Source organism: Oncorhynchus mykiss, chromosome 20 (assembly GCF_013265735.2).
Source record: "Oncorhynchus mykiss isolate Arlee chromosome 20, USDA_OmykA_1.1, whole genome shotgun sequence".
In the NCBI taxonomy this organism is placed as follows: Eukaryota; Metazoa; Chordata; class Actinopteri; order Salmoniformes; family Salmonidae; genus Oncorhynchus; species Oncorhynchus mykiss.
This window is the reverse complement of record NC_048584.1, coordinates 758,875-781,579: the sequence shown is the minus strand read 5'-3', so window position 1 is coordinate 781,579 and position 22,705 is coordinate 758,875. Positions and strand designations below refer to the sequence as shown.

The 22,705-nt window shown below is 45.5% G+C and overlaps 1 protein-coding gene across 4 annotated transcripts in view; it reads left to right on the top strand.

Annotated features, from left to right (window-relative positions):
* LOC110498794 (liprin-alpha-3) overlaps positions 1–22,705 on the top strand; it is a 63,416-nt gene that overhangs the window by 24,647 nt on the left and 16,064 nt on the right. For 3 of the 4 annotated variants that reach the window (XM_036955582.1, XM_036955581.1, XM_021575421.2), the window contains 9 exons: positions 3,463–3,594; positions 3,729–3,791; positions 4,301–4,380; positions 7,584–7,728; positions 10,496–10,689; positions 11,141–11,387; positions 11,880–12,016; positions 12,224–12,345; positions 12,871–13,049. In XM_036955582.1, the coding sequence (XP_036811477.1) occupies positions 3,463–3,594; positions 3,729–3,791; positions 4,301–4,380; positions 7,584–7,728; positions 10,496–10,689; positions 11,141–11,387; positions 11,880–12,016; positions 12,224–12,345; positions 12,871–13,049 (1,299 nt within the window). The remainder of the gene's footprint in view (positions 1–3,462; positions 3,595–3,728; positions 3,792–4,300; positions 4,381–7,583; positions 7,729–10,495; positions 10,690–11,140; positions 11,388–11,879; positions 12,017–12,223; positions 12,346–12,870; positions 13,050–22,705) is intronic. The other variant, XM_036955583.1, reaches the window with a different exon arrangement.

Genomic DNA, 22,705 nt, shown 5'->3' with positions numbered 1-22,705 from the left:
GTTAAGAATCCTAAATAGTGCCATAGATACAGTTTTTGAAAGATAGTAAACTTGAAGGAAAAACAAGGAAACATTCCAACTGATATTAGGCTATTATAGCCAGCAACTTACCATTGCATCAAGACACTTAGATGAAAACAGTGGAGAGAAAAACTTTTTTTCTGATAATCACAGTGTCGCGATACGAAACCTTCAGCCCCGCCCCTTGGCCGGCAGCGGGGTGCTAGAGGGGTTAGCGCTCCGTTCCCTGGATAGGCAGGGCACTATAGATGCTTTAGATTATGTCGGTATAATCAGGACCGCTCGCGTGGCCCTGCTTCTCTTTCTGTATCGATGGTTGTCCGCGTAGAGAAGTCGTTTGCCTTGTCACTCCCACTGGCCTAACTCTAGCAGAGATGGTTGTCCGCGTAGAGAAGTCTTTTGCCTTGTCACTCCCACTGGCCTAACTCTAGCAGAGATGGTTGTCCGCGTAGAGAAGTCTTTTGCCTTGTCACTCCCACTGGCCTAACTCTAGCAGAGATGGTTGTCCGCGTAGAAAAGTATTTTGCCTTGTCACTCCCACTGGCCTAACTCTAGCAGAGATGGTTGTCCGCGTAGAGAAGTCTTTTGCCTTGTCACTCCCACTGGCCTAACTCTAGCAGAGATGGTTGTCCGCGTAGAGAAGTCTTTTGCCTTGTCACTCCCACTGGCCTAACTCTAGCAGAGATGGTTGTCCGCGTAGAGAAGTCTTTTGCCTTGTCACTCCCACTGGCCTAACTCTAGCAGAGATGGTTGTCCGTGTAGAGAAGTATTTTGCCTTGTCACTCCCACTGCCTAACTCTAGCAGAGATGGTTGACCGCGTAGAGAAGTCTTTTGCCTTGTCACTCCCACTGGCCTAACTCTAGCAGAGATGGCTGTCCGCGTAGAGAAGTCTTTTGCCTTGTCACTCCCACTGGCCTAACTCTAGCAGAGATGGTTGTCCACGTAGAGAAGTCTTTTGCCTTGTCACTCCCACTGGTCTAACTCTAGCAGAGATGGCTGTCCGCGTAGAGAAGTCTTTTGCCTTGTCACTCCCACTGGTCTAACTCTAGCAGAGATGGTTGTCCGCGTAGAGAAGTCTTTTGCCTTGTCACTCCCACTGGTCTAACTCTAGCAGAGATGGTTGTCCGCGTAGAGAAGTCTTTTGCCTTGTCACTCTCACTGGCCTAACTCTAGCAGAGATGTGCGAACCCCACTTTTTCCTCGTAGACTATTTACCCGCTATTGTTCCTGGTTGGTATTATGCCTAACTCTACTAGGATCTATTATTCCCTTAATATGGTTGAGTATTTCCTTCCTGTGATGTATCTAAGTTTAAGATGTGAGAACTTAGTCAAGTAATTCTACACCTTGCACATCTGCTATAATCTCTTGGATAATAAAACTAGATAGAGCTATAAGACATTAATGTTCACACCGGACACAATAACTTGCCTTTTAGTGGTAGCTATTCTGTTATAGAGTATTGGTCTCTGTTTGCAATGTCCCGGTAGAGGGGAGTGTCAAAGTTGTTATCTCTAGTGCCGTTAACTGCCTTAAGAGGGCGGGTACTCGAAACAAAATAAACTACTGTTTATTTTGAAACACTCTGTTTTTTGTCTTTTACAATCAACAACATCAATTTACACAATTTGTTACTCGGTTACATACAGCGTTACTCAAAGCATGCAAATGCCTTGTGTTCTTAATGCCTGGTACAATGATAACACTTATCTCTAATAAAATATAATATTTCAACTTAATTACCTTTAAAAGATGACAGGGAGTCCCACGAGATCAGGAGCGGTGTTCAATCGTTCAGATATTGATAATTTAGTTATTTAGCAACTCTCCTCTAACTGCCGAGAGGTTGAATTGGAGTCGTTTGTTCACTAAATTTCGATTCAAGTTTATACTGGATGAGAGTACTAGAGAGATCTCTGGCCCCGATGATCTACAGGAGGTTCTATGGTACACAACGAAATTGAAGGGACTGAGAGTTAATCCTACAAGAAGAATAACGTCAGAGTTAACTGAAGTTTCCTCAGGAGTTTCACACAGTCAACGACAAAGTGGTTGGCAGTCAATAGAATACACCAAGAATCAAAGGCCTATGCAAGAGTTCCTTTAGTCAGATCCAGCAATGTTATTAATGAATGCAATGTTAGCAATGAATCTTAGAAGATTTGAGTCAGGCACCAATACCTGGTTCAAATGGTTGTCTCTATGAATTCAGAATTCAAGAAGTCAGCGCCGAAGTATTGGCAATTTCCCTATTTATACCTTTTTCACCGTCCAAAATCTCCTAGGTGTCCTCAGCCATAGAAACAGGAAATCTCAGCAACTGGAAATCTCCCTTGCTGAGCTATAACAGGAAACACATTCTGCTTTACTAAAACAGGAAACATTTCTTGTCAGTACATATATGGGCATCCGCTTATGGCGGTGCTCTCACTCTAACAGCAATGACTCTAGCAATTGTTCCCAATCAGAAGCATCGCTGGCAACAGAGGCTGGTTCTTCCTGGTGCCATTCATTCTCAGCAGTTGGTTGGGTTGATTCGTCATCTGATGATGTCGCCCAATCAGGTAGCTCTTGAGGTGCAGTCAGTTCGACCATGGCTATGGGTGTGTGGGGTAATGGGAGAGGGACAGGAGGGAGATCCATTTGGCGTTTCACTACAACACACTGCTTTTTATTGCTAACCAGCAGATGTCACTTATGTGCATTGTGAACAGATAATGAAGCTCTGACTAATGAACCGTTTTTTGGCACAATTTGGTGAAAGCCCCGAAGCCTTCCGAAAGCGTTAGTTTCCCATCACTACAACACTACCTGCAGGTCACATTATGATGGCCTGCAAAGTGATGTGCAATTCCTATTGGAATTCAGCCAAAGTTAAGATATCAGTTGACATTTTAATTCAGCAGCAACCTGCATTCATAATGACTGCCAGGGTTAGGAACAGTGAGAGGAGATTGCATAAGCCTTTTAAACTGGAACATACATTTCAGTCAAGGGGGCAAACAGTCTAACTAAATGTATGTTATTTATGTTCTGTGTAGCATAAGATTAATCAATCACTCAATGTACATGCAAAACACAGGTATTAAAAATCATTTTAGAAAATTCACCTGCAGTAGAACAAGCTGTGAAAAAAAGTTCATTTGTTATCATAACTTAACTTTGAGTTCAACTTACTATAATTATTTGATAAAAAAAATGCCTTGGGGTTTACAGTGGTCTATTATGAAGTCTCATACATGCTTATACCAAGTTACAAAAAGCATTATACCTGCTATACTTTACCTGCTAAAGTGGTCATGTGTTACAAGTGTTCCTTACCCTTCATTTTGGCCAATCAATTTTATGAACTGTATGACCTCTTACCCAAAAGCTCACGGTTTCTTCAGCTTTTTCTCTTCTCTACCTTGACGCTCACTACGTCATTTCATCTGTTTCAGGCAAGGCAGAGAGAGAAAATGAATGACGAACACAACAAACGCCTCTCGGATACGGTGAACAAGCTACTGTCTGAGTCCAACGAGCGACTGCAGCTTCACCTCAAAGAGAGAATGGCAGCCCTAGAGGAGAAGGTACTATAAAGCATTGTTAACCAAATGCTAAATTGAGCTAATATTGCCATCAATAATCCTAAGTATTTTTTTTATCAACACAATGAATGGCAAACATGAGTAAACGTGGCATAATCACTCCTCTACTCTTCTAGAATGCACTGTCAGAGGAGTTAGCAAACATGAAGAAAGTCCAAGATGATCTTTTAGCGAACAAGGTACATATCTTCCCCTTATTGTATCCAGTTGATCAGATTTCAATATGTACATTGTTGTTGTACTTTACATCTGTCGATACATGGAATGAGGACATCAGCAGTACTTTATACTGATTTAGAACTTTGGACTCAGGTCTTACTCATCGGTTGTTTTTAGGGCTATACACTGACTTTTGCAAACCCTTTTTGGGATACTAGTGTGGACAGTTTACCCTCTCCAGTCTCAATATGCAATTGAATCTAACATCGCAAGGGTTTGTCTGTTTCGCTGCGAGAACTGGAGACCAGTCACACTGCTCTGCACTGATAACAATATGTTGGTTTTGCCAACAGACAAAGACTTCTGTGAGCTTGTAGTTTTGTCAGTTCTGTCTGTTCTTTAGTTATTCTTATATGTGTTCTTTGTTTTGTTATTTTAGTATGGAAATAGATGCATGTAAACAAGTAGGCACTTTTCTTTACTGGAATATAATGTTATCCTGTACTGTGCTCCCATCTCTCTCTCCCAGGACCAGCTCATAGCCGAGCTGGAGAGGATTCAGCTGGAGGTGGATCAACTGAGGGGGAGGCCTGGCTCTTCTTATTCCAGGTTAGCCACAATTGAGCTGCAAGGGTATTTATAACTACATTTGATAAAAGCATAAAATAAACACATTTGTTCTCTCGAGGGAAAAGTAATCCACCCCTTGTCAGAGGATCATGTTATGAACACGTTACCACTCCTAAATGATAGACTTTCTAAATGTGTTTATAATTTTGCTAAGACGACCAAAGCAAATAGTTTAGAGCAGAGATATTATCAGTATGTTTTGCCCTAATAACCTCAAAACCAACAAAAATAATGAAATTGGATGAAACCAGATCAAAGTAGGACTACCAAAGTATGAAAATGACTGTTGCTTCTACATTGATAAAATTGTATCATAAAGTTACTGGTCCCCTCCCCCATGTCAAACACTTGGATTCAGGAGGCTGGATGGAGGCAAGATTATTAAGGGCTTTTTGTGACATCACAAAAATGCTAATTTGAATACATCAATGGTAAAATCTTATTATCTTACCGAATAATGTTGAATTTAAATAAGTTAAACCTTGTAACCAACATCGCAGGACAAAGGTTTGCTGAGGGGCGTGGTTTACATACAAGCCATTCGGAAAGTATTTGTAATGTTACGGCCTTATTCTAAAATTGATTAAATTAATTATTGTCCTCATCAATACACACACACACACACACAATAACCCATAATGACAAAGCAAAAAAAAGTTTTTTAGAAATGTTTACAAATGTGTAATTTTTTAAAAACAGAAACACCTTATTTACATAAGTATTCGGGACTCTTTGCAATGAGACTCAAAATTGAGATCAGGTGCATCCTGTTTCCATTGATCATCCTTGAGATGTTTCTACAACTTGGATTCGGTCTTATGTAGCAAAACGGGAAATGTTTTTTTTTTTTACATTGGATAAAAGTAGAGACTCGGCTACAAAATGGCATATCATACACTGCATTTGAGGAACAATGGGAAAGTAACTCTTCTTTGAAAGTTGATCAACTTGTAAACTCACTTTTGAGAAAATTGCATTTAAATGTTTTGGTATCTAGTGAAGAGCTCTTCTTTATCTACACCCATTCAGCATCGTTCACACCCTCTTAAGCTTTAGCCCCACCCATCTCCTTTCGCTCTCGGAGCGCACACTTGACGTTCTGGCCGATGATTTGTTTGCCTATGGATAACATGAAAACAGCCTAACCAGCTCTGCTGGCAACATTTTCATTACTCTTTTTTGCAGACGTTTACTGACACCCGCGATATTCAACGGGTGTTGTACACACGTCATGTATCGTTAGCTAACGAGCCAGCCAGCTTACGTTAGCTAGTTTAACGACAATGAACAAAGTCCCAACAATGTCTAACGTTAGGCTCTAACTAGAAGAGCAAACAGCTCTGAGAAACGAATTATAACCTCCACTAAGGAGCCAGCCAGCTAATGGTAGCTAGGTGGCTAACAGTACACTTCAGTTTAAGACATATAGCTAGCAAGGTAAACAACATTTAAGATCACACATGTCACGTAATGTTAGCTAACGAGCCAGCTAGCTATCATTAGCTAGTTAAACAACAATAAACAAAGTTACAACAATGCCACAGTGCTGGGAGCTAACCAACCAGGTTCAATGTTAGCTAGCGAACTCTAGGCTCTAACTAGAAAAGCAAGCGGCTCTGGGAAACAAATAATAATATCAGCTAGGGAGCCAGCCAGCTAACATTAGCTAGCTAGCTAACAGTACACTTTAGCTTGAAATAAAACCACTTTCTGTCAAAATTAGAAACGTATAATATATGAAAATGGAGCTAGCTAACGCTAGACTATCTTACCTGTATACATCATTATGCATGATGGACGTGTCTACCTGTCAGGAATGCCATGCCACGGTTGCCCTTAGTTTGAAGATTTAATCCGGAGACAGGTGTTATCGCCATCTCTTTAGCTATCAGACTCAAATTCCACTGATTTCAAAACTTGATCCTCCAGAAAGTGGAGAACAACACTTATGCAGCTCCACTACACAATATATATGTTTTAAATGCCGTGTTCGACCGGATTACCAACACAGACTGATGAGCTAAAATAGACATAAACCTTGAATATATGGCCAATCCGAAGTCCTCTCTCAGCATGTCCAGCCCACTCATTATCTCAGCCAATCATGGCTAGTGGAAAAATTGCTATCTTTTTATGTGGCTTAACCAACAAGGCTCGTAATTTCACAATTGTATTCGTATTTACAGATGGGAGACACGTTTTTTTTAGGCACAGGAAAGTTCACGTGTTCGAGAAGGCATTTCTGCCTAAAACTATTTTCACCATCAACCGGCTCTCCTGTGAAGTCGTGACTTGAGACATACACCTAGTTTCCTGAATCGGGTCACAAATATAATACATATTTTGATTTGTTTAACACTTTTTTGGTTACTACATGATTCCATATGTGTTATTTCATAGTTTTGATGTCTTCACTATTATTCTACAATGTAAAAAATAGTAAAAATAAGAAAAACTCTTGAATGAGTGGGTGTGTCCAAACTTTTGGCTGGTACTGTATATCAGGATCTTTATATCTGGTACTGTAGATGTTTTTTCAGACGTCCTGGTAGTTTGACATGAGAGAAAAAACAACAAACATTTTTATCCATAAAAAATATTGAAATATTGCACGATATTAAAAAAACACAGCCGCTAATAATAACTACGCAAGCCCATCGATACACTTTGCTACTCATTAATTGAAGATGCAGTACTGGTTGCAGCGCAAGTGGAGCAGCGCCTTTCATGGGTTGAATAAAAAGTCTTGAATAAAAAGTATTGACTGTGCTGAATGAAACTTAAACATGAACTCACTCATAAAAAACAGCACTGCTGTATTTGTTGGCAGTCTCTTTCTAGTCATGGTTTTAGATGTTTTAGAATCACATTATCAACAAGAAAGTCTATAGGTGCACTTGATTTGCTCTCCGAGCATGCTGAGTAGGCAGAGTTTGTACCTTCAGACACATGAAATGTTTCAAAATGGGAATACTTCACCTACCCGGTGTTCAGGGTAGCTGAAACAAATGCACCTACAACGCAAGACAGAAAAAAGTAAGAATGCAAGGCTTTATTATAGAAATGTTTCTCCATTAACTAGGAATGCCTTGGAGATCGACCATTCTATTGTGATCGACTGTTTGTGACCAATGTTGTAGGGTGAGCAATGTGAGCTCACTTCCTTCCAATCTATTTTGAAGATCTCTTTCAGGGAGTGCCTCAGAGCTCCGGTACCCCCAGGGTGGTGGCTCCCTCCCAGCCGGCTATGGCAGCTCCTCCTGTGGTGTGGTGGTCCGGAGGGCACACCGTGGCCGATGGGCTTCCCCTAGGGATGAAAGCAACAAGGTGAGGATCTCATGGACTATCTACAGTGCTGTAGCTCCCTAGTAGCCTGGTCCCATAACGTATTGGCTATAGCCAACTCCTAGAAAAGAAAGGCTGAGCATTTACAGTGCCTTCGTAAAGTATTCAGACCTTGACTTTTTCCACATTTTGTTACGTTACAGCCTTATTCTAAAATGGATTAAATAAATAACAATTCTCAGCAATCTACACACAAAACCCCATAATAACAAAGTGAAAACAGTTTTTTTTACATTTTTGCTAAATAAAAAAACTGAAACACCTTATTTATATTAGTATTCAGACCCTTTGCTATGAGACTCGAAATTGAGCTCCGGTGCCTCCTGTTTCCGTTGATCATCCTTGAGATGTTTCTACAACTTGATTGGAGTCCACCTGTGGTAAACTCAATTGATTTGACATGATTTGGAAAGGCACACATCTGTCTATATAAGGTCCCACAGTTGACAGTGCATGTCAGAGCAAAAACCAAGCCATAAGGTCGAAGCAACTGTCCGTAGAGCTCTGAAACTAGATTGTGTTGAGGCACAGATCTGGGGAGGGGTACCAAAACATTTCTGCAGCATTGAAGGTACACAAGAACACAGTGTGGCCTCCATCATTCTTGAATGGAAGACATTTGGAACCACCAAGTCTTTCTGGAGCTGGCCGCCCTCTGTGGAGATGGGAGAACCTTCCAGAAGGACAACCATCTCTGCAGCACTCCACCAATCAGGCCTTTATGGTAGAGTGGCCAGACAGAAGCCACTTTTCAGTAAAAGGCACATGACAGCCCGCTTGGAGTTTGCCAAAAGGCACCTAAAGGACTCTCAGCCCATGAGAAACAAGATTCTCCGGTCTGATGAAAACAAGATTGAACTCTTTGGCCTGAATGCCAAAGAACGTGACGTCTGGAAGAGACCTGCCACCATCCCTACAGTGAAGCATGGTAGTGACAGCAACATGCTGTGGGGATGTTTTTCAGGGACTGGGAGACAAGTAAGCATCGAGGCAAAGATGAACGGAGCCAAGTACAGAGAGATCATTCATGAAAACCTGCTCTAAAGTGCTCAGGGCCCCAGACTGGGGTGACGATTCACCTTCCAACAGGACCATGACCCTAAACACACAGCCAAGACAATGCAGGAGTGGCTTTGGGACAAGACTATGAATGCCCTGAGTGGCCCAAGCCAGAGCCTGCACTTGAACCTGATCGAACATCTCTGGAGAGAGCGGAAAATAGCTGTGCAGCAGCTGTGATAAAGCTTGAGAGGATTCGCAGAGAAGAATGGAAGAAACTCCCCAAATATAGGTGTACCAAGCTTGTAGCGTCATACCCAAGAAGACTCAATGCTATAATCGCTGACAAAGGTGATTCAACAAAGTACTGAATAAAGGGTCTGAATACTTGTGTAAATTATATATTTCATTTTTTTTTAAATTCATTAGCAAAAAAATATATATGTATTGGTTTTTGCTTTGTCACTATTGGCTATTGTGTGTAGATTGATGAGGGGAAAAAACTATTTAATACATTTCAGAATAAGGTTTTAACGTAATAAAATGTGGGAAAAGTCAAGGGGTCTGAATACTTTCCGAAGGCACTGTATGTGGTCCAATGCAATTGAATAAATACCAACATTTCAGGGTTTCAACTCCCACAATGTACAGTCTTGGACCAGTCTAGCTTTCTGGGTGGCGCCCAATTTGGTGTTTTAATGATTTATGATTGACTGAGTGACCTGTCACTCCTACACATTGGGGCCATTTCGTTTGAGTCTTGATTTGACATGCAAGGATAAAAGTACACTGTAAGACATTTCTCTAATTTCAACAGTAAAACACTGTTGAATGCAAGTAAAATACCATAAATGTATTTTACAGAATTAATTATGGGAACGCTGTACCCCCACAGAACACAGTAATAGACTGTATTAGAAGAATTTCTACAAATATTTTCAGTAACTTACTATTTTCTGCCAGTAATTTACAATAATTCAGAATACAGTACCATAATGTATTTTTGGAGCTCCAAAAACCTTTTGTACACTAGTGGGTGCATAGTATTGTTGTTTCTGACTCATTAACATATTTTTAAGGGTGTCTTGTAAGAGGCTATATTTGTTGTACCTGTTAGTGAGAATGTTTTTTGAATTTAGCTGATATGTGGAAGTGGGTCCCTAATAATTTAAGTAATATAGGGGACAGATCAGTGTGGCGTCTAGTCTCAAACCGTTAATGGTTGATTGGCTAGCCATGTCCTTTTGATCTGTTTTGCCCTGTAGTCACTTGTCAGTTTGGAAGCCTTTGTTGAGGCCTAAAGTGCAAGCGATATAAAACACCAAATATCAGTTGGCATGCTGTAATATATAATCACATATTCACTATCAGCAATTTATGAATAGTTTTTCAATACAATTCAACAATAAAGTACTGTTTTGCTGTATATTTGATGTAGCGTAATGTAAATTATGGTGCATTGTGGGAGGGAAATAATCGCTGGCTCATTAACATATTTTACGGCATTCCTTGAAGTGGCTATATTTTTGTTGCACCCGTTAGTGGGAGTCCTGTGCCAATTTAAGTGAAACGTTTCACAGCGGTTTTCAAATAACCAACTCATCATCAAGCTTTGTTTGGGAAACCCTGTCTTACTGTACATTTTACAATAAATGTTTTACAGTGTAGCTAACAGCATTCCAAGTCATCTCTTCTTTTCCCTTTCTTTCTTTCTTTCTTTCTTTTTCTCTCCTCCTCGATCTCTCTGCAGTATGGAGAGAGGGACAGTGGCACCATGCTGGGTCCCAGGTTTGAGGGGGGAACTGAGGGGGGCTGCTCAGACGACGAGGAGGACAGGGAGACCCTGTTTGGCTCGGAGCTGCTCTCGCCCAGTGGACAGACGGACGTGCAGACCCTCGCCATCATGCTGCAGGAGCAACTGGAGGCCATCAACAAGGAGATCAAGTAAGTCTTCTGGTACAAAACAAACAGGATTTGACTGAATTCCTAACGGACCTAAAATTGCCTCAGAAATACGTCAATAAACTACACTCTTACTATATCCTCTGTCCCATTCAATGGGTGATCCAGAGGTCAAAACAATTTCTAAATATCGACCTCTCTTTGCTTTTCTACTCTGCTTTGTCTAATCCAGGAGTGAATAATAACACCGATACAGTTGGAAAAACTCACACTCCCTTGCTTTACTCAAGCCAGAGGTTTATTGCACATGCATATTATAAAATAGTGATATCGCAAACATCTCTTCTTATCCTCAGAAGTAATTTTCCTATTTTTCTCCCTTCTCTTTCTTCACCTCTTTTCTCATTTCCTCACTTCTCCAATGCCCTCCACTTGCCCCTTTCTGTCTCATCACTCTTCCTTTCCTCCCCTTTCTCCTCCACTCTCCTCTCAGGCTGATCCAGGAGGAGAAGGAGAGCACTGAGCTGAGGGCGGAGGAGATCGAGAGCCGGGTGAGCAGCGTGGCCATGGACTCCAACCCTCTACCCCCCTCCTCACTGGGCGGGGGCAGGGAGACTGTGGGGAGGGGCTACATGACCCCCTCCCTCACTTCCTCCACCTTGGCCTCCCCGTCTCCCCCTAGCTCTGGACATTCCACCCCCCGACTGTCACATTCCCCTGCCCGAGAGTCAGACAGACAGGTACAGTACCGTACTGCTGGTGGCTGTCTGTGTTTGGACACATCTAGCATTTCAATGTGCGCTTCTTGGTTGTTGCTCCCCAACGGGTAAGGCTAGTTGAAATGACAAATGTCAGTTTACAATCAGAACTGGTTATAGCCTAGTTGTAACATCATTTCAATAGTTTTACCCGCCTCTACTTTCTTTCTACACTGTGTTTGTTTGTGTGTTTGGTCTTCTAAATATATTCTCATGTGGCTGCACGAGAAAAACAATTATGCCAATCTGGTATTATTGTTGCTGCAAGTCTCAAGTGTGCTGTGACTTAAATGAGCTGAATTGTTTACAGTACAACAAATAAAAATAGTTTTCTAATGTGATTTAAATGGGTTGAACTGACTGGGTTCCAAATGATTTAAACACAGTTACTTGAATGAACACATTCCTACAGCAATTAAAATGTATTAGAGTTGTCTACAGTGACTCAATTGAACTGATTCTCTGTCAATACAGAACAGCAAAGAGAGCGATGACTGCCGGGCGCTAGCCCTGATTGACTCTACCCCTCCAGTTCCTCGCGCTCTGCGATTAGACAGAATGACTCACACACACCCAGGTGCGGGGCTGGATGATCACCGCGAATTCTGCAGGTACAGAAATTACTTTAGTGTGGTGTTTGTTAGGAAGCTGGGTAACATAATTCACTTCCCGTTGAAATAAAGAAAAGAAAATATATATATAAAATAGCTAGCCAGTAGAATACATATAGAATAGATTACCAACTAGATCAGTGATGTGTCACCAGTGATGTTCTGAGATTAATTTGTCCGTCTGTCTGTTGATGGTGCAACCACCAGTAGTCAGGACTCTCTCCACAAAGCCAGCAAGAAGAAGAGCATCAAGTCCTCCATTGGACGCCTGTTTGGAAAGAAGGAGAAAGGGAGGATTGGAGGACCTGGGAGTCAGTCTGCCTCTCTGAGTAAGTCAATATAGAGTGTTAACCATGTGTGTGTTATGAGGGTTGGAAACAATGTAAGGTTGCCTGCACACTTATACAGAATACACTATTATTCACAATATAACAGTAATATCATTTACCCTAAAGACATATACAACAAGGTCAGCTACTTTCAGTTTTGAGAAGAAAAAACGATGGCAAAACCGATTTTCCAGTAATCATGTGGAGTATTCCTAGACATGGGCTCCAACCCTGTTCCTGGAGAGCTACAGTCCTGTAGGTTTTCACTCCACCATAATATAGCACACCTGATTCTAATAATTAGCTGGTTGATAAGCTGAATCAGGTGAGTTACAACTGGGGTTGGAGCGAAAACCTACAGGAGGGTAGCTCTCCAGGAACAGGGATGGTGAACCCTGTCCTAGACAGCTGTGGTTTAAGCCAGTGTCAAACTCATTCATTCAATGGAGGGCCTAGTGTCTGAGTTGGAGGGCCTCCGTGGAATGAGTTGACACCTGTGGTTTAAGCAGTGACCTTTGACCTCAGCCTCCACGCCCTCTGATGACCTGGGATCAGCCGACCCCCTGGGCCTTGCCAAGATGGGAACTGGCACCGTGGAGAAAGATCGCCGCAGCAGGAAGAAACAAGACCTGCTAGAACAGGCCTGTCGTCAGGGTCTGCCTTTTGCCTCATGGGATGGCCCAACCGTGGTCACATGGCTTGAGGTACGTTGTCTCATTGGTTAACTATCTGGGAGGAAATCATTAATGATGTGCAGTGTTTTACCTGAAGGTGCTCCATTTAATTATTAGTACAGTACCAGTCAAAAGTTTGGACACCTTTTCAGTCAAGGGTTCGTCTTTATTTGTTTTACTATTTTCTTCATTGTAGATTAATAGTGAAGACATCAACACTATGAAATAACACATATGGGATCATGTGGTAACCAAAACAGTTAAACAAATCAAAATATATTTTATACTTGAGATTCTTCAAAGTAGCCACCCTTTGCCTTGATGACAGCTTTGAACACTTGGCATTCTCCCAACCAGCTTCATGAGGAATGCTTTTCCAACAGTCTTGAAGCAGTTCCCACATATGCTGAGCACTTGTTGGCTGCTTTTCCTTCACTCTGAGGTCCAACTCATCCCAAACCATCTCAATTGGGTTGAAGTCAGGTGATTGTGAAGGCAAAGTCATCTGATGCAGCACTCCATCACTCTCCTTCTTGGTCAAATAGCCCTTACACAGCCTGGAGGTGAATTAGTTCATTGTCCTGTTGAAAAACAAATGATAGTCCTACAAATGATAGTCCTACTAAGCGCAAACCAGGTGGGATGGCGTATCGCTGCAGAATGCTGTGGTAGCCATGCTGGTTAAGTGTGCCATGAATTCTAAATAAATCACAGACAGTGTCACCAACAAAACACCCCCACACCATCACACCACCTCCTCCATGCTTCACGGTGGGAACCACACATGCAGAGATCATCCGTTCACCTACTCTGCATCTCACTAAGACATGGCGGTTGGAACCAACAATCTCAAATTTGGACTCATCAGACCAAAGACAGATTAAGAAGTAATCTTCTTATTATTGGTGTCCTTTAGTAGTTTTTTTTGTTGTTGCAGAAATTTGACCATTATGGCCTGATTTACGTCTCCTCTGAACAGTTAATGCCAAATCAAATAAAATGTTATTGGTCACATACACATGGTTAGCAGATGTAAAAAACAATTGGGGATCAGTGTACCACTGGCTCAAATAAATTCTAATAGTTATTATAGCGGTTAAACATTTAGGTACATAAGCTTAAATTCTTGTTAATCTAACTGCACTGTTCAATATACAGTAGCTATTACAGTGAAAACATGCCATGCGATTGTTTGAGGATGGCGCCCCACATTAAAAACACATAACATGTAGTGTTGTTTTGTTAGATAAAATATTTTTTTATATCCCAAAAAGTCTGTATAGTTGGCGTCATCAATTTGAGTAATCAACTCGTTCAACTTGCAGAGAAAGAAATCCAAAAATCTACCCCTGAACTTAGTTTCAACAAGTCAAAAGACATTTGTATTTACTCCTCAGAAACCCTAAAATGAAATCAAACTATAATAAATCTTTCAGAAAGAAGTATGTTCAATAGGAAACCAATTTTAGCAGGTGCACAATTTCACCATGACACGCGATGACACCGATTTTCAAGACTGTGTCTTCATGGGACTTCCGACGAAATGGCGAAGCTCTAACAAGACGTGTCTGCGTAGCGTCCTCGAACTTTCAAAAAATGAAGGTATTTTGACACGGTTTACCTGTTCGATAATAGTGAGTTGGAAGTTAAAACATCTACTGTATCGCCAAAGCAAAAGATGCCCAATATGTCAAAGCCTCAGATGAAGCATTGAAAAATGCCTCTCTCTGACAGCCCTTCTTTGGCCTCGGAGGATGCTAGCTTGGAAGAAGCACCAGGTTCAGAATGGAGATGGACAAAGATAAAACAGCGAAATTGATGTACTGGTCGATAAACTCCACGAAGACCAGAAAGTCACAAAGGGACGAGTGACAAAGTTTGAAAAAGACCATGCTGACCACCAGGCTGCCATCCTGGACGTCCGCGAGGAAATGGAACAAAAATACAAGAGGTTGGAAGACGCCATCTCTAAACTCGAGGACACATTTTATTTTTACGAGACTTCAAGGTTTCCCGGAGGCCGTGGAGGGTTAGAGAAGCAATCTCCTTTCTACAGGAATGGATTCCCAAAATTCTGGATCTACCCCCTACAGGAAACGGCTGGCTAGATGGCTAGCGTGATATTGACTGAAGAGGTAAAGTTGGATCATAGCTAATGCTGGCTGTGCTATTTAGCCAGCTCGCTAGGTTTACAAGGGTGTAACTATAGCTACTAAACATCCACACTATGCCAGGTAGTTACATTTTTGCTGTACACTTTTATTTTACGCAGAGAGGTCGGATTTGGTTAAATAGTTATGTGGCTTTTGACTGGGTTTCAAGCCAAACTATGTTATTACTTTGGGGAATTTTAGCTACTATTACGTTTGCTTGTTTACTGTTGTTTACTGTTAGAGATGTATGCTAGTGATACTGAGGCAGGGATAAGGGTAGGCTCTGTTGGTGACTATGGATGCACCCAAGTTTTTTGTTGCTGTTGAGACATGCTCCAGTGGGGTTAAATATTACGGTCATTATTGTTGTAATCAAATTGTATTTTCTTACTTGACTAACAATGTTTTCATGCTACAAGGAACAGTCAATGTACACTGCTCAAAAAAATAAAGGGAACACTTAAACAACACAATGTAACTCCAAGTCAATCACACTTCTGTGAAATCACACTGCCCACTTAGGAAGCAACACTGATTGACAAAAATTTCACATGCTGTTGTGCAAATGGAATAGACAACAGGTGGAAATTATAGGCAATTAGCAAGACACCCCCAATAAAGGAGTGGTTCTGCAGGTGGTGACCACAGACCACTTCTCAGTTCCTATGCTTCCTGGCTGATGTTTTGGTCACTTTTGAATGCTGGCGGTGCTTTCACTCTAGTGGTAGCATGAGACAGAGTCTACAACCCACACACGTGGCTCAGGTAGTGCAGCTCATCCAGGATGGCACATCAATGCGAGCTGTGGCAAGAAGGTTTGCTGTGTCTGTCAGCGTAGTGTCCAGAGCATGGAGGCGCTACCAGGAGACAGGCCAGTACATCAGGAGACTTGGAGGAGGCCGTAGGAGGGCAACAACCCAGCAGCAGGACCGCTACCTCCGCCTTTGTGCAAGGAGGAGCAGGAGGAGCACTGCCAGAGCCCTGCAAATGACCTCCAGCAGGCCACAAATGTGCATGTGTCTGCTCAAACGGTCAGAAACAGACTCCATGAGGGTGGTATGAGGGCCCGACGTCCACAGGTGGGGGTTGTGCTTACAGCCCAACACCGTGCAGGACGTTTGGCATTTGCCAGAGAACACCAAGATTGGCAAATTTGCCACTGAGTCTGGAGACGCCGTGGAGAACGTTCTGCTGCCTGCAACATCCTCCAGCATGACCAGTTTGGCAGTGGGTCAGTCATGGTGTGGGGTGGCATTTCTTTGGGGGGCCGCACAGCCCTCCATGTGCTTGCCAGAGGTAGCCTGACTGCCATTAGGTACCGAGATGAGATCCTCAGACCCCTTGCGCTGGTGCGGTTGGCCCTGGATTCCTCCTAATGCAAGACAATGCTAGACCTCATGTGGCTGGAGTGTGTCAGCAGTTCCTGCAAGAGGAAGGCATTGATGCTATGGACTGGTCCGCCCGTTCCCCAAACCTGAATCCAATTGATCTGGGACATCATGTCTCGCTCCATCCACCAAAGCCACGTTGCACCACAGACTGTCCAGGAGTTGGCGGATGCTTTAGTCTAGGTCTGGGAGGAGATCCCTCAGGAGACCATCTGCCACCTCAGCAGGAGCATGCCCAGGCGTTGTAGGGAAGTCATACAGGCACGCGGAGGCCACACACTCTACTGAGCCTCATTTTGACTTGTTTTAAGGACATTACATCAAAGTTGGATCAGCCTGTAGTGTGGTTTTCCACTTTAATTTTGAGTGTGACTCCAAATCCAGACCTCCATGGGTTGATAAATTTGATTTCCATTGATAATTTTTGTGTGATTTTGTTGTCAGCACATTCAACTATGTAAAGAAAAAAGTATTTAATAAGAATATTTCACTCATTCAGGTCTAGGATGTGTTATTTTAGTGTTCCCTTTATTTTTTTGAGCAGTGTACTTCTAATTCCATATACATATAATTTAGAATTAACCTAATTCGAGCGATGCTATGCATAGCAGGTACATCTAGCTTAAAGACTAGTGTCTAAGGATATGAGTTCTTTAACTCCCTCAGTTGGGGAGGGGGTTGGGTGGGTTTGTGGTAGGGTCAGGCTATTAGTGTCACTAGGAGTGGTGGGTTGGAATCAGGCGCAGAGAGCAGGGTTCAGTATATCGTAAATGTATTCTCCGGCGAACAAAACGGTCATGCCAACATACAGGGCGCATACAGCCCAAACACAGGACCAAATAGTCCGGAGAATACACATATGAAAACCACCATTCAACGGAGCCAACTTCGGCGGAAGTCGTGACAGTACCCCCCCCGACGCGCGGCTCCCGCAGCGTGCCGACCACCGGACTCGAGGACGACCCGGAGGACGAGGCGCCGGGCGAACCGGGTGGAGGCGGTGGAAATCTCTCAGGAGAGAAGGGTCCAAAATGTCCCCCTCCGGAACCCAGCATCTCTCCTCCGGACCGTACCCCTCCCAGTCCACGAGGTACTGTAGGCCCCTCACCCGGCGTCTCGAATCCAGAATGCCCCAAACCGTGTACGCCGGGGACCCCTCGATGTCCAGAGGGGGCGGAGGGACCTCAGGCACCTCACCTTCTTGCAGGGTACCAGCCACCACCGGCCTGAGGAGAGACACATGAAACGAGGGGTTAACACTGTAATACCTAGGAAGTTGTAACCTGTAACACACCTCGTTTATTCTCCTCAGGACTTTGAACGGCCCCACACACTGCGGCCCCAGCTTCCGACAGGGCAGGCGGAGGGACAGGTTTCGGGTCGAGAGCCAGACCCTGTCCCCCGGTGCAAACACGGGGGCCTCACTGCGGTGCTGGTCAGCGCTCCTCTTTTGCCGTTCTCCCGCTAACCTTAGCGAATCCTGGATGGCTTTCCAGGTGTCCTTGGAGCGCTGTACCCATTCCTCCCCCGCAGGAGCCTCGGTCTGGCTCTGATGCCATGGGGCCAGGACCGGCTGGTAACCTAACACACATTCAAAAGGGGACAAGTTAGTTGAGGAGTGGCGTAGGGAGTTCTGAGCGAGTTCAGCCCAAGGAACATACCGTGCCCACTCACCAGGCCGGTCCCGGCAATAGGACCTCAGAAACCTGCCCACATCCTGGTTTACGCGCTCCACCTGCCCATTACTCTCGGGGTGAAAACCTGAGGTTAAGCTGACCGAGACCCCCAGACTCTCCATAAACGCCCTCCACACTCTGGACGTGAATTGGGGACCCCGATCAGAAACGATGTCCTCAGGCACCCCATAGTGCCGGAAGACATGGGTAAACAAGGCCTCCACAGTCTGCAGGGCCATAGGGAGACCGGGCAACGGGATGAAACGACAGGACTTAGAAAACCGATCCACAACGACCAGGATCGTAGTACTTCCCTGGGACGGGGGAAGGTCGGTAAGAAAGTCTACGATAAGTGTGTCCACGGCCGTTGTGGAACGGGGAGGGGTTGTAACTTCCCTCTAGGCAGGTGCCGAGAAGCCTTGCTCTGAGCACACACTGAGCAGGAGGAGACATAAAATCTCACGTCTTTAGCCAGCGTGGGCCACCTCTAAGACTCTGCACTGTCCTCTCGATGCCAGGATGACCCGAGGAGGGGAGAGTATCGGATCAGCTTATCCCGGACCACCCTCGGCACGTACTGAGTCCCCACTGGACAGTTAAGGGGGGCCGGCTCTAACCGTGAGGCCCTCTCTATCTCCGCGTCCACCTCCCATACCACCGGTGCCACGAGACATGACGGTGGAATGATGGGAGTTGGCTCAATGGACCGCTCCTCGGTATCATAGAGGCGGGACAGCGCGTCGGCTTTGGTGTTTTGGGAGCCTGGCCGGTATGAGATGGTAAACCGAAACCTGGTGAAAAACATGGCCCATCTAGCCTGACGTGGATTTAGTCTCCTCGCTGCCCGGATATACTCGAGATTACGATGGTCAGTCCAGATGAGAAAAGGGTGTTTCGCCCCCTCAAGCCAATGTCTCCACACCTTCAGAGTCTTGACTACAGCTAACAACTCCCGGTCCCCCACGTCATAGTTTCGCTCCGCTGGACCGAGCTTGCTCGAAAAGAAAGCACACGGGCAGAGCTTGGGTGGCACACCCGAGCGCTGGGACAGCACGGCCCCGACCCCCGCCTCGGACGCATCCACCTCCACAATGAACGCTAAAGAGGGGTCCGGATGCGCCAACACGGGTGCATTGGTGAACAGCTCTTTCAAACGACTGAAAGCTCTGCCCGCCTCTGCTGACCAACACAAGCGCACCGGTCCTCCCTTCAGCAGTGAGGTGATGGGAGCAGCCACCTGACCAAAACCCCGGATAAACTCCGGTAGTAATTGGCAAACCCTAAAAACTGCTGCACTTCTTTCACCGTGGTCGGAGTCGACCAATTACGCACGGCTGTAACGCGGTCATCCTTCATCACCACCCCGGAGGTGGAAATACGATACCCCAGGAAGGAAACGGACTGTTTGAAAAACTCACATTTCTCCGCCTTGCAATACAGGTCATGCATCAGCAGTCGCCCAAGTACCTTACGCACCAGAGACACATGCGCCGCGCGTGTGGCAGAATAGATCAAGATGTCATCGATGTACACTACCACTCCCTGCCCAAGCAGGTCTCGGAGAATCTCATCTACGAAGGATTGGAAGACGGCTGGAGCATTCTTCAACCCATATGGCATGACGCGGTACTCATAATGACCAGATGTAGTACTAAATGCTGTTTTCCACTCATCTCCTCCCCGGATACGTACCAGATTATACGCACTCCTCAGGTCCAGTTTTGTGAAGAAGCGCGCCCCGTGAAATGATTCCACCGCCGTAGCGATTAGAGGTAGTGGGTAACTAAACCCCACTGTGATGGAATTTAGACCTCTATAATCAATGCACGGACGCAGACCTCCATCCTTCTTCTTCACAAAAAAAGAAGCTTGAGGAGACGGGTGATGCGGAGGGCCGAATGTACCCCTGTCCCAGCAATTCAGCAACATATGTTTCCATCGCTACTGTCTCCTCCTGGGACAATGGATACACGTGACTCCTAGGAAGTGCAGCGTTCTCCAGAAGGTTTATCTCGCAGTCCTCTCGACGATGGGGTGGTAATTGGGTCGCCCTCTTTTAACTGAAGGCAATAGCCAAAACGGCATATTCAGAGGGAATGCGCACGGTGGAAACCTGGTCTGGACTCTCCACCGTAGTCGCACCAACGGCAACTCCTTTACACCTGCCTGAACACTCCTCTGACCACCCCTTAAGAGCTCCCTGTCGACAGGAAATCACCGGGTTGTGTTGAGCTAGCCAGGGAATTCCCAACACCACTGGAAACGCAGGTGAATCTATAAGGAACAGACTAATCTGCTCCTTATGATCCCCCTGCGTTACCATGTCCAGCGGCACCGTAGCCTCCCTAACCATTCCTGACCCTAATGGTCAGCTATCTAAGGAGTGCACGGGGAAAGGTAGGTCTAACGACACCAGGGTAATCCCTAGCCTTAATGCGAGCCCACGATCCATGAAATTCCCAGCTGCGCCTGAATCGACTAGCGCCTTATGCTGTAGAGAGGGAAAAAACCCAGGGAAAGAAGTTAACACATATGACCGACAGGAAGCTCACCTGGGGTGATTGAGTAGTGCGCCGCCTGCCCTCCCGACTCCCAGATGTGTTCCTCCAGCATCGGTCGGCCGTGTGCCCTCGCCGACCACAACTGGTGCAGGAGGACACTCCTCCTCCGGTCCCCCTCGAAGCCGCCCCTCCTAACTCCATAGGGATAGGGGCAGGAGGGCCGGGAAGTGGAAACGACAGGACCTGATCCGAACGCCCGCGGGCAGCCAGCAGGTTGTCGAGACGGATAGCCTAGTCAATGAGTTCATCCAGTGTGACGGTGGTGTCCCGACATGCTAGCTCCCTGCGGACGTCCTCCCTGAGACTGCATCGGAAATTAACTATCAAGGCCCTGTCGTTCCACCCTGCTCCTGCGGCCAAGGTCCTGAACTCCAGGGCAAAGTCCTGTACGCTCCTCGTCTCCTGACGCAGGTGGAACAGCCGTTCACCCTGCCGCCCGACCCTCTGGTGGATGGTCAAACACAGCTCGGAATCGGTGGGTGAACTCTGGGTAATTATCCCTTGCCGAGTCCGGACCATTCCACACTGCATTGGCCCACTCGAGGGCTCGCCCAGTCAAACAGGAGACGAGGGCGCTAGCAGCCGTGTCTCGCATTCGATATGCTGATAGAATTTAGGAAGTCTCGTTCTCAGGTTAGCTTTGTTAAAATCCCTGGCTACAATAAATGCACCCTCAAGATGTATGGTTTCAAGTTTACATAGAGTCCAGTGAAGTTCTTTCAGGGCCGACGAGGTATCTACTTTGGGGGGGGGGGGGGGGGCATACACAGCTGTGACTATAAAAACGAAATTCCCAGCCGTGCCTGAATCTACCAGCACCTTATACTGGGAACACGGGGAAAATTCAGGAGAAGTGACAGAGACAAACATATGTGAAACGGAGGGCTCTGGATGAGAATGGTGCCTACTCACGTGGGGTTACGCCAGAGTGCCCTGCCTGCTGCCTTGATTCCCAGAGGAACCAACCCGGCACCGACCAGCAGTGTGACCTCTGCGACCACATATGGTGCTCGAGTGGGAACCCACTCCGGTCTCCCTGCTCACCATCCCTCCCAACTCCATGGGTACAGGAGAGAGGTTGCGGAAGGATGGAACAACCAGACCCCAATCTAGACATCCACGAGTAGCCAGCATGTTGTCCAGCCTGATGGACATGTCCACCAGCTGGTCGAAGGTGAGGGTGGTGTCTCTACAGGCCAGCTCCCGACGGACGTCCTCGTGTAGACTACAGCGGTAATGGTCGATCAGGGCCCTGGCGCTCCATCCAGAACCGGCAGCCAGGGTCCTAAACTCCAGAGCAAATTCCTGTGCGCTCCTAGTCTCCTGCCTCAGATGGTAGAGGCGCTCACCCGCCGCTCTGCCTTCGGCGGGTGAACTCCTCAAAATGGTCCAACACAGCATTCCTCTTCTCTACACACAGTGCTGGCTCACTCCAGGGCTTTCCCGGTGAGGCACGAGACGAGGGCGTAACTCTTCTCACGGTCCGATGGAGCTGGGTGGACCGTGGCCAAATACAAGCTTAGTTTGAGGAGAAAACCCTGGCAGCCGGCAGTATCTCCATCGTACCCCTTAGGCAGGGATAACTGGATCCTGCTGGGTTCAGGTGGGGAAAGGGAGCTCATGGGAGACCCCGGTTGTGCTTGTGGTGGCGCTGGAAAAACTCCCTGTCTCTCCCAGCGGTCCATATTCTGGACAACGCGATCCATGGCGGCGCTCAGATTGTCAATCATCTCCGTGAGTTCCATGACGCGCTCTTCCACTTCCATGGCCGGGGTACCTTCTCCTGCTGACTTTTTAGGTCAGAGATTCTGTCAGAGTCGTGTGTATAGGTGGCAGGGAAGTCAGGCGCAGGAGAATCAAACTGAGTGTAATGGAGTTATTTAATAACGATAAACGAAACATACTCCA